We start from the raw sequence: 12,799 nt of genomic DNA on the forward strand, positions 1-12,799 counted from the left end.
GTGGAAACAGGCCCTTCAGCCCAACAGGTCCACACCAATCCTCCGAAGAGTAACCCACCAAACCCTATTCCCTTACAGTATTACTCTCCGTTCACCCCTGATTAATACCTCTAACCTTTGCATCCCTGAACACTATGGGCAATTGACCATGGCCAATTCACCTATCCTCCACATATTTGGATTGCGGGAGGAAACCGGAGCACCTGTGGGACAATGTGCAAACTCCACACAGACAATCACCCTGAGGCTGGAATTGAACCCGGGTTCCTGGTGCTGTGAGGCAGCAGTGCTAACCACTTATGACAGATGAGAAGAAATTCCTTTTCCTCAGTGTGAATCAGTGGAATTCTTTACTGCAGAGAGTTGTTGAGGTGAAGTCATTAAGTATATAAGGTTGAGTTACTGAGTTGTCATTGCTAAGAGTGATGAGGAAAAAGCTGGAAAGTAGAGTTCAGAATGATCAGATTAGCCTGGCAGAGCAGACTGAGTGGGCTGTATGATCTACTGCTGGTCCCCTATGTCTTATGGTCTTATTTGACAAATAAAACTGGAAAGATAATTTAATATGTTGAAGAATTAAAAAGCTTGTTTGATTGCTGTGTGTGCATTTTCTTCAAGGCGACCTGCATATCAAGATTTGATTGATTTTAGTTGTTTTTTTTTCCCTTAGGGCCCAGTTATTCTTGGTGAGGCTCAGTTACCAGAAGATCTGATGAAGCACCAGTGCCGATTGGTGACAGCCACTTCAGCAGTCAACTCGCAAAGCCCTGATGCATGCTCCAATCCCTCATCTACTGAAGGAAAGGTCCCGATTGCCAATAAAAAATGTGAACTCTCACCATGCAGCCCATCTCTCCTCCTGCGGAACATTGACAAACAGGTGTGTCATCGGTAGTTTCAAGTTTTGTAGTATAAAATGTTTCTGACTTTAAAGTATAGCTCCTCAGAATCGGAATGTGGTATTTAAGCAAAGTCTTTCATTTCTATACATTTTCACATGAAAACATATTTCTTATTTCTTTATGATGTGAAAAAGCATCCTATGCAACTGGATTATTTGTCATTCTCAACAAATGCTAATTTAAAATAACATGTTCATTTCTGTTGTAGAGTTCTCGCCTTACACAGTCTCTTGGAAACCTCATCTGTCCCTCCAGCCCATCTTGTAGTTCCCCCTCAAATTCTTCACTGCTGCCTAAGGTCTGCACACCGCCAAGGCAATTAAATGGGCTGCTGAACAGGTGTGTTACTTTGGATTCTATTGACTATACAAAAAGGACATAGAGGTGATTGCGAGAATGTTTACATTCAGCACTTGGAATTTACCATCGATTTCACTGTGTAAATAGCACTTCTTTTTAAAACTGATTTGTGTTGCTCTCATCATTTTCCTGTCTGACTTTTATCTTCACACTTTAACCTTACAGTCTACATTCCAGTCCTTTGGACAACAGTTCACTAGATAGCTCAGACACAGAAGAAATCCTTTGTAAAAGGCAGCGATTGGATAGCCTTACCGTCCCTTCATCACCACCAGACAACAGTTGTGTTGCTGCCAGAGTTCGTCCTGTCCGAAGGTACAGGAAGAGGAGGCTGGTCAGATCTAACCTGGCATGTTACCTTGGTAGAAAGGTATGTGACTCAGTTAGGTGATTACCAAAGGTTGCATAGCCTGGGACTGCTGAATACTCCCCCAGTGTTTCAGCGAACATATTTCATATTTGGTATTGTAGTAAGAGATGTCCAACAAAATCCCAGGTTTCTCTACTGGCCTGTGCTGAGTAAGCTGTTGGTGGTGTCAGGCTGCAATACATGTCATTATCCCCGGACCACAGAATGAAAAGAGCAGCAGAAATTTTCATTCCAGATTGTGCACTCATGACTTATTTCTGTTAACTGTGCGCATGCACTTGGTCTGCCAAGCCCTACCTTTTCATACCAATGAGTTATGGCAATTAATAAATGAATTTATGCCTGGAAATTGAACACTGGAATGGCGTATCAGAGATCTAGAGCCGTAGAGATGTCCAGCATGGAAACAGACCCTTCGGTCCAACCCAATCTAGTCCCACCTGCCAGCACCCAGCCTATATCCCTCCAAACCCTTCCTATTCATTTACCCATCCAAATGCCTTTTAAATGTTCTGGCATCGAAGGAATTATCGCAAGTTTGAGTCATCTCTTTTCCACAAGAAGATGGAAATTTGAGTAGAAAATGTATGGTGAATTAATTGGCTGAAAGAAAGTATTTTCACACTCCAAGAACCTGAACTGTAGCAAAGCACCAAGAAAGCAAAACTAATAATGATGTTCTTCTCAGTTCAGTGGCTGGGTGAGATTATGCACACACACGGAAGATCCCACATTCAGTCATGTATCGATGCTGAATTTGGTAATCTCGGTCTAAATAGCCATGTTAATACTAGATTTGACTTAACTTTTATCAGAAAGATAATTGTAGAGTCCCCATGCCTGATTACTGGCCATCAATCGCTGCTGGTTGAAGAGTTTGTGTGCACACTGAATGATTATAGTGTTAGCTTTGGCTGTGATCTCAAATGTTGGAAAAGCTTCTTGATACTACTCTCCTCAACTTGCATCGGGGAAATGGCTGTGCTGGCAATGTACCAGAGAACAGACCATAACAAGTGTCAGCTCATAATTCAGAGAAGAGAAGAAGAAAAGAAAATGTGATAATATTTTAAGCTTAATTCTAGTTGGCAGTAATTAAATCGTTCCTCGTTTTGGAGTATATACAACCAGAAAAAAGCACTTATATTGTGTATTCCCTTTGCCTAGGCCCAGCGTCCTCTGAGCATCAAATGTAGCTGTGACTGGCCTAATGTGTGTATTTTGTGTGGCTCTAAAACACTAATACAGACTATGGATCAGCCCAGCATGTCTCCACAGGAATGTGTAGCTATAATGGAGCCCTGCTATCACCCCATATTGTCACTTCCTCAAGGTGAGTGTGTTTCAATGTCATGCTTATATTTAAAACTAATTGCTGTTCCACAATTCTTCTTGGATGTTGTATGTAGTTGCCATCAAATTAAATACATGCATTTAGTCCTTCGGTTTTTTCCCTTTTCTGTATTCAGTGATATTTCCCATCTCTCTTTCCACCCATCACAATCTTTCAAGGGGATGGAGTGCTGTTTTATTCACTGAGCTTGTGCAAATCTGACAAATCCCCTTTGCCATGACAATCATGTGTTCAGTCAAACTTTCTTAGCTCTGAATACTCGTATGTTCTTGGAAATTAGCTAATTGGAGACATCTTTTTACCATAAAGTGACTAGCACATGAATAAGACAGAAAACAGGAGAAAACCTAATTGCTTTTTGCAGACCACACTTAGTTATCCCCTCTCTCAAGAATATTTGTCACCCAATTAGGTTTCGAGACTGTCTGTTGCGACCAAGATTAATTGAATCCATTCACAATGTTGAAATGTGAACTCAAATACACTGAGGTGCTCATTTGGTATCACAGCTACTTGTTGATGTGTTGAGTGCAATGAATGATGTTATTAGGTACTCGTTGTGTATGTAACAGGTAAGCATGGTGGTGACGTTGATTGTTGTTTTGTGTTTAGATATACCTCTTCATGTGCACTTTGAAGGCTTACTCAAGCAGGAAGAACATCAGAAACCATCTCAGAAATTTAAGTCTTTGAAGTCTTTCTCCCAAGTGAGACAGAGACCTCAGGACACTGCAAAAAAAGTCTGTCAAAAGCTTGCCTCATCTCTCCTCACATCAGCCAGTAAGTTGTCAGCCGACATTTTGTGTTGGGATTTTGTACTTGCAACATCATGTTGTAGCAAGGTTTGAGCTTGCCATCCACAATTAATTACCAAGGGTTGAATATATTTAAATAGAGAAAGATTGCAGAAAGCTGCAGTACAAAGAGATTTGTGGGTCTTTATGCACAATTTGCAAAAAGATAACATAAGAATTCAGCCGATAAAAGGAGAGGAAGATGGATTATTGAGCTTTATTTCAAGAGAATGAAGTATAAAACTAGTGACATCTTGGTGAAACTACAAAGCACTAGTCAGACTACCTGTGAAATACTGCAGATAGTTTTGGGCCCCTCATCTAAGGAAAAACATTTTAACATTAGCAGCAATCAAAGCTCATGAGGTTGATTCGGGGTATGGAAAATGTTTTTATGAGCGCAGTTATGTAGGTTGAGGATTATAATTTAGAAGAATGAGAGAAGACGTTATTGAAACACAAGATTATTATGGGGCCTGACATACTAAGTGTGGAAAAGTTGTTTTCCTTGTGGGAAAGTGAAGGGCCAGTGAGTATAATCTCAGAGTAAGGGGTCACCCATTTTAAAACAGAGATAGAACAGTACAGGCCCTTTAGCCCTTGATGTTGTGCCATTTATCTTAATCTAAGATAAACCTAACTTTGATGAGAAGGATTTTTTTTTGCTGAGGGTAATGGCTGTTGAAGCTAGGTTGCTAACCAATTAAAAAAATAAACTAACTAATTCAAGGCTGAGGTAGACAGATTTTTAATCGGTAAGGGATCAGGTAAAGGTGCCATCATCGTACCTGACCATAGGGTTGCTTGTCTTGTCAGAGAGAGATGATTAGTGGTAGTTTAATCTGAGGGCCACTATATCTCAGGCTAGGGATGAGGTTAAGAAGGCAAATCCTTCATGGTAATATCAGTCAGTGTGGGAATTGAACCCATGCTATTGGTGTTACTCTGTGTTGCAAACCAGTCATCAAGCCAACTGAGCTAATCAACCCATCAGAAAAGCAGGAAAGTTGAGTTGAGAATTATGAGATCAGCTCTAATCTCATTGAATAACAGAGCAGACTTGATGGACTGAATGGCGTACTGCTTCTATGTCTCAGAGCTATGGTCTTACATACTTCACAACTGCTTTCATTGGTCTGCAATTTGCACCTAGCTAGGTCCAGTAAAAAGCCAAAAAATCATTGACGAAATCATCCATTTTTGTGGTGTTGGCTGAAGAACAAATTAGAACTTTGCACATGGGCAAAGATTGTTCTCTGCAAATTGAGAGTAGGTTTTGTTTCTATCAAACTAAATAGAGAAATGCAGTCTCAGTTTAACATGCTTCTTGAGCACCTCTGACAGTCCCCCACTCAGTACTGTAATGAATTCTAGATTACACTGCTCTGATCCATTGTCAACTTGAACTCAGAATTTGACTCTGAGGTCATTGCGCAATCAACAAAGCGAGCTAACATAAGGAGAAGAGAAAATTCATGATTAAATGAAAACAAACTTTTTTTACAATTATGTGATTGCAGAGGGAAAGGAACATTGAGACGTTAAGTAACTGCAACAGAATAAGTCAGAGCTTTTGGTCCATATCATTATTACTAAAGATCAGAGGATTTGTATCCTGGCCAGCATTGCATGAATGCTGCCCTCCTTACCTAAATCGTTACGTTATATTTGCCATCTTCTCCAAAACTTTGAGAGATGATCACCAATACATTTGTCATCTCTGGAACTACTTCTTTTAATACTGTGGAATGTTGATCACCAAGTCCAAGAGATTTATGCAATTTAAATTCAGTCATTTCTCTTTTCTTAACAAACACTAACACCTTACAGCTCCTCTTTTACACTCATCCCTAGATTCTCCATTATTTCTGGTTTTCAGTATATTCCACCATGGATGGGGATGGATGGGGTACCAGTCAAGTGGGATGCTTTGTCCTGGATGGTATCGAGTTCTTGAATGTTGTTGGTGCTGCATTCATCCAAGAAAGTGGAGAAAATTCCATTACACTCCTGACTTCTGCCTTGTAAATAATGGATAGGTTTTGGGCAGTCAGGAGGTGAGTTACTTGCTGCAATTTTTGTCTGATTGTGCATAGTTGAACATTTTTTTCCTGCTTGTATTTTCACATAGAAACATTATAAGTGAAGCAAGCCCATACACTCCGAAGGTATTTTGTTCTATTCAGATCCTATCTGACTACTTGGTCTTACCATATTCTGTTTCTTTTGATTTGCCTTCCCTTCACCCCATTGTTGGAGGCTGTGCTATGAGCCAGGGGAGTGCCGGTTTAAGAATTTACATATCTACATTTCTTGATTCTTTCCTTAAAGTGATTCTTGATACCCTTTATAATCAAGTTTTTGATCACATTTTCTGACCTCTGTCTACCATCCATTTCTGCTCTGCATGTCTGTGACACACCTTGGGTGAATTCTTGTCGAGGTCTAAGCAACATTGGCAATGGCGAGATGTGTGCCAGAATCTGGAGAGAGTCTAGTCAGGGCTACATCAGGGGCAACTCGTGCTGTTTCTGTGCTTTTCACAATTGGCATGCTGAGTTTCTTGCTTGACAGTGGCAAATTGCTAAATAACAGGGGTTATGACTTGTTAAATATCTTGTTGACTCCCCAACTTAATTCATTAATATTTAACTTTCTGCTTTGCCACACATCAAAGCAAGCTTGATTTGGAAACCAGAATGGGTACTTGGCGAAGTTAGCTTGCTGCTTGTTTCAAAGGACCTCCATGTTGGACACCAGCTACAGCATGTCAGAGCATGCTCCAGGAGAACCAGCCATACACCCCATGTTCCTGGAGTCCCATGTCCAATCCACGCAGAGTGCTGTACTGGCAACTATTATAATTCTGCAGCAAGCACGCTTATTTAAAAATGAATTCTCGGGTTGATAGAGTCACTAGCTAGGCCAGCAATTAAGAGTCAGCCACATTTCTGTGGATCTGCAGTCAGACCAGTTAAGGATGGCAGTTTTCTTCCCTAAAGGGCATTAGTGAACCAGATTGGTTTTCCAATAATGAATGATTACTAGATTCTTTAATTCCAGATTCCAGATTTCAAATTCCACTGTCTGTCGTGGCAGGATTTGTACTGGGGTCTCTGGATTAACAACCCATTGAGAATGCCACTAAGCCATTGCCTTCCACTGTGCACTGAGAGAACACATCCATCACATGGACTGGACCAGACTCTATCTCCAGACTCTTCACTTTCATAATGAACACTCACTTTGAGCCTGCCTGGATGCTCACAGCATCCATGCCTTGCGTTACCTTGCCATGCCTTTTAGTGCTTTGCCTCCTCAGTCAGAGATAGTGCTAAAATTACTTCTGACTTGCTTTCCCATTTATTGTAAACACGAAGCAAGCTTTTCATGGTTGTCAGCAGGTTTTGGTCATATCAAGGGAGACGACCTTCACTCAGAGTTGCCAACACAAGAAGTCAAAGGCAGTCTTTGATATCAGTCCCAGGATTTGGAACTGGTCTGTCAACCACTCACATCAGTTAGTCATGAGTGGTCAGGAGCTGAATGTCGGGCAGCCCACCTTGTGTCTTGAGTCTTTCTGCACTCTTTTGTATGACTTCCCTCCAGGAATGAGCGGCAAGTAAGTATTAGGGAAATGAAGGTAGGAGGCATAGCTGTGACCTTTACATAAGAAATAGAAGCATGAATAGGCCATTTGGCCTTTCGAGCCTACTGCACCATTCAATAAGATCATAACTGATTTGTTTGTAGACTCGGCTCCACTTACCGCCGCCACTTGCTATTACCCTTAATTCTGTTACTGTTCAAAGATCTATGTATCTTTGTCTTAAAAATATTAAATGAGGTAGCCTCAGCTTCTTCACTGAGCATGGAATTCCACAGATTCACAACCCTTTAGGTGAAGAAGTTCTTCCTCAACTCGGGCCTAAATCTGCTCCCCCTTATTTTGTTGCTATGCCCTCTAATTTCATCTGCAGGTGGAAGCAACCTCGCTGATTCTATTTTTTCGATTTCCTTCAAAATTTTATATGTTTCTATAAGATCCCCCATCATTCTTCTAAATTCCAATGAGTATAGTCCCAGTCTACTCAATCTCTCCTCATAAGCCAACACTCGTAACTCTGGAATCAACCTAGAGAGCTTTCTCTGCACCCCTCCAGTGCCAGTCTGTCTTTTCTCAAGTAACAATACCAAAACTGTGAACAGTACTCCAGGTGTGGCCACACCACCCTATGTGGGTACAGCCTCTTTATTTTTAAACTTCATCCCTGTAACAGTAAAGGATCATATTCTATATGCCTTTTTAATTACTTGCTGCACCTGCAAACTAACTTTTTTGTGATTCATGCACAGGTGTCTCTGTGCAGCAGTGTGCTGCATTTTTTCAACATTTAAATAATGCTCCATTTTACTGTTATTCCTACCAAAATGGGAGACCTTACATTTACCAACATTCTACTCCATCTGCCATTTTGTTGTCGGTTATGCAGCATTGTAGACAGTATAGCTAGTCTATCAATATCTCTTTGTAATTTTATGCTAATGAGTAAAACTATGGCAAACGTAAGCATGTTTGAGGTTATCCATTTTGTACTGAAAAGGGATAGATCAGTGTACTTTCTAGATGATATGAAATTAAATGCAATGGATGACCAAAGAGAGTTGGGGTTCAGGTGCATTGATCCTTAAAATGTCATGATAGGGGCAGAAAATAATTAAGAAAAACAATAGAATGCTAGTTGTTACATCTAGAGGACTAGATCACAAGAATGTAGAAGTTATACAAAACCCAGGTTAGTCTCCACTTGGAATACTGTGAGCATATGTGGGTACTCATATATCTTCGGAAGGATATATTGGCCTTGGTGGGAATATAATATCAGTTTCGAAGAATGATACTTGGGTTTAGGGTTTAAGTCATAAGAAGAGATTATCCGTAATGAGTTTCTCTAGACTTAAGAAGGTTAAAGAGTGATCTGATCTAAATCTTCAGGATTTTAAGAGGAAAAGACAGGGTAGATCAGGATAAACTATTTCCACTGGTTGGAGATTCTGGAACTCGGGACATAGTCTGATAATTAGGGCCAGACCATTCATGAGAGATGTTAGGAAGCTGTCCTACACACACAGGATAGCAGAGGTTAGGTCGCAGATCGACCATGATCTTACTGAATGGTGGAACAAGTTTGGAGGGGCTGAATGACTTACTTCTGTCCCTAGGTGGGGAGCTGTCTCAAGCAAGTGAGTAGGCAGCACAGAGGGCATACAGCGTTAGTAATGTTGAGGAGTTGGAGTGGATAACAGTGAGGAAATGTGCCATATGGGTTAATGAGAATAATTAAAGCATAAGCTTTGATGTGAGTTGAATACAGTAGTGTGAGTTATTGGCAAGGTGATGATAGCATTTACATTAGAGGAATGGAGAAGATATAATTGATCTCCTTTCTATAGTGCTGGGTATTCCTCCCTCCAAACAGAGAATGCACCCTAGACCATGTTAGTGTTGTCAGGTGCAGTGACCTTCACCCCTCATCCTGGAGGAAGAGGAGGTTTCTCCTATGCAATATCCCATCCAGCAGGATCTTCAGGAATCTGTACAACAGGGTGCCCATTTGCCTATGTGTGTCTTGACTGGGGTAAATGTTGGGAAGCATGCAGGGCAGCTCCAGGCTAACAATGCTTGTGTGTGTGAACAATGGGCTTTTAAAGATGGTACTGGCTCAAATGAATTGCAAGATATCTACTGAATGGCAAGTTCTTCTTGAAAAGCATGTGGTAATTTGGATCAGAAATCAGACATGAGAAACGACATGGGGGTTAATTAGTAAATTAAGGTGGAGAGTTTGATAAGATAGGGCAAGAGAACCCACTAGGTCTTGTGGTGAAAAACTGTCCAAGAAACGCAACCAAAAGAAGTAAGACACAAACCCCTGAGTTGTTTAAGATGCTACATACAAGCAGCTATCAGGGGAGAGAAAAGAACAGAGATTTGATCTGAAAAATAGGAATTAAAAATAAAAATATTGATTGGTTTACTGCCGTTAATGTGTTTGAAAATCTAAGGAATACATTCTCTGGGTATCTAAATGGAAGGACTTTCAAGTCATGGAGCTTCCCATTTCATGGTGGAAGAGTTTAAGATTTGTTTGTGTCACATAACCTCCCTCATCTGATCCATCAGTTTTATTTTTCTTCCCCATTAGAATATGTACACAGCAGGAATGCATCAGAAAAAGTCTTCAAACAAAGATTAGATTTCTGGCAGCCAACCTCCAAAACAGAGATTGATCCTTTTACAGAAAAATTCAATACACAAATAAAGAAGCAAAAGTCATCTGTCCACTTAGGTAAGTGAGCCTCTGCTGAAATGCCTGTCATTTTATCAGTGTCAAACACTATAAATTTTTCCTGGTAGGATTTGGTTTGACTTGTCAGTCATTGGAACCCTATCATCTGTGGTCACTTTCTGCATCTGATCAGACTAAGTTGTAATTCTCCTTAACTGTACTTTTTCAGCTTAACACCTTCTTTTCAGTGCCTAGCCAAAGTGATGCCCAAGTGGCCACGCATGGTGGTGATAGTTGCTGACTTTGGTTCTCTTCTGACCAAGAATATATTCATCTGTAATTCAACAGGAAAGTCTGTTGTTTTGCTCATGATCAATTGACAGCAAGTCTTTTATTGGCACAAAATAGAAATTTAAATAATGCCATCATAAACTTGATGCAGCTAGCTGCCTGCAATTATATTTTAAAAGATTAATGCACAAACTATTTTTGTATGTCATCACGATTTATTATAGTAAATGTTGACAGAAAAGCATGACAAAATATCTTGACAGCCAGAATTGAGGTTCATGTATAGGAAGTAAATTATAGTGGAATTTTAATAAACCTCAGTGTCAGTTGCCATCACGCAGTTTTCAGACCTGATACCTGTTATATATTCTCTTCATCACAAGAACAAGTCAATGTGAGGTTGTTTTTACATTACATACAAAATTCGAGTTCAGAAAGACATTGTTCCTACAAGGATCAGTGGATAGCAACTGGAATCAGGCATAGTTCCCCACTCCAATTTGGACCCCATTCTCCCTCTTCCTCACCTTTATCCTGCTGTCCTCCTCATGTTTTTCACCCATCCCACCATCATTTCAGCACAATTTGATTCATGTTAATAATGGGAGCTTCATAAGGTATTATGTATTATCTCCCAAAATATAAAGCATGAGTGATGTACTGAGCACTGCTAACCCTATGTTGTTTTTCTTCTACACAGCACTCAGTAAACGGCACAAAGCTGCTTCGAGTTCATCCCCATCACTACTAAACTCCCAGACTCCAAAACCCAGTTCAACAATCCACCATTCACCTTCGTTCACTGACCCCCCTTCTTCAGTCGTACACAACCAGACAGCAACAACCACCACGTCTACACCAGTAAGTTAAAGCATTGATTCATGATTTGAAATTCATCTAGTATTGGAGAAACATGAATGACTAAGATCTTACACATCTTTAAGACCTGATGACCTACTTCTCAGTTCTAAAAGAGAGAACTGAGAGATAATGGAGCGCTGCTTCTGCTTTTCCTCAATTTTGTCAATTCTGGAACAGTAGGTTGGAAGTTAGAAAATACAAAAGTACTATTCAAATAAAAAGGGAGTGAAAAAATCATGAACTGTGGGCCAGTAAGGCTGACGTCAGCAATTAGAAAGTGCTGGAAACTTACATTAAGGAAGTCTTAAGACTGTTTTTAACAATGCTTTTATTCTGACCAAACTATAATTTTCTAAGTGAGTTGTCAGTCGGCTCTAATATTTAGATTCTGCATCACTACCACCACCACAAACCCCACTCTACCTGGCAAAGTGCTACGCAACACATTTGGCAAAAGTAAATTTTCTATCTTTTTTTTAATGTGTTGCGGACTTTAAATCATCATTGAACCATTTACACAAAATACAATCCTACTTTGTGAATCTGGTGTCATAATTTAATCCTTGCACTCTGGTAAATGTATTTTGCATCCCCTCCAAGATCATTGTTGTTCTGAAGGTATCGTGTTTTGATCTGCTGTTAGTAATCTAGATGTAATCTAACCAGGCTTTGTATAGCTGAAATAGTATGTCTGTACTCTTATGGTCAAATCCTGCATACTGTACAGGACTGCAACCACTGTTTATGGTGCCACAAATCGTGATGGTTTTTTAAAAATTTACTTCACTTGTGGGACATGGGCATTACTGGCTGGGCCAACATTTATTGTCCATCCCTAGTTCCCCCTTGAGAAGATACTACCTTCTTGAACTGCTGCAGTCCATTTGGTGTAGATAGACCTACAATGCCATCTGAGGAGTGTTGTGCATTACAGAGATATCTGTGATCCTGAGTTGATTAAAAATACTCGGCATGAAAGTTCAGTCAGGTGGGGCAAGTCTAAACTGGAGGCAGTCAATGAGGAATGAGATGTGGCTGTGGAAATGGGTTTTGACAAAGACTTAGTCAAATAAGTCAAAAGACTTAGGCTTATCTTTTCATGAATGTGCTGGGCTTCCCCACTGACTACTGAGCTTAGACTAAAAGAGAAAACAAAAGTAATGATGGAGAGCAAGAAGAAAGCTGAGAACAGAAATCTGTCAGAGATAAGCACACCTGAAGAGTTGAGGCAGTGAGCTCAACATCAAAATTAAACAAAGAGTTGTGAATGCTGGAGATCTGAAACAAAACCAGAAATTGCTTGTAAAACTCACCAGGTTTGGCAGCATCTATGGAAAGAAAACTGCATTAATGGTTCAAGTGTGATGACTATTCCTCAGGACTGTGGCTAAAGTCTTGTTGCATTTGGACATGGACTGCTTCAGTACCTGAGGAATTATGAATGCTGCTTAACATTGCAATCAGCGATAAACAACCCCACTTGAAATCTTATAATGGAGGTAAGGTCGATGATAAGCCAGCTGAAAATTGTTGAGTAACTCCTGCAGACATGTCCTGAGTTGTGATGACTCACCTCC

At 40.2% G+C, this 12,799-nt stretch overlaps 1 protein-coding gene across 1 annotated transcript in view; it reads left to right on the forward strand.

Moving 5' to 3' along the window:
* The window catches only part of LOC132815045 (KAT8 regulatory NSL complex subunit 1-like), a 154,741-nt gene that overhangs the window by 124,749 nt on the left and 17,193 nt on the right, over positions 1-12,799 (forward strand). Inside the window, exons 3-9 of the mRNA XM_060823714.1 lie at positions 671-880; positions 1,111-1,241; positions 1,428-1,632; positions 2,800-2,965; positions 3,599-3,766; positions 9,987-10,130; positions 11,062-11,222. Of these exons, the coding sequence (XP_060679697.1) occupies positions 671-880; positions 1,111-1,241; positions 1,428-1,632; positions 2,800-2,965; positions 3,599-3,766; positions 9,987-10,130; positions 11,062-11,222 (1,185 nt within the window). The remainder of the gene's footprint in view (positions 1-670; positions 881-1,110; positions 1,242-1,427; positions 1,633-2,799; positions 2,966-3,598; positions 3,767-9,986; positions 10,131-11,061; positions 11,223-12,799) is intronic.

This window comes from Hemiscyllium ocellatum, chromosome 4, assembly GCF_020745735.1.
Source record: "Hemiscyllium ocellatum isolate sHemOce1 chromosome 4, sHemOce1.pat.X.cur, whole genome shotgun sequence".
Lineage (NCBI taxonomy): Eukaryota > Metazoa > Chordata > Chondrichthyes > Orectolobiformes > Hemiscylliidae > Hemiscyllium > Hemiscyllium ocellatum.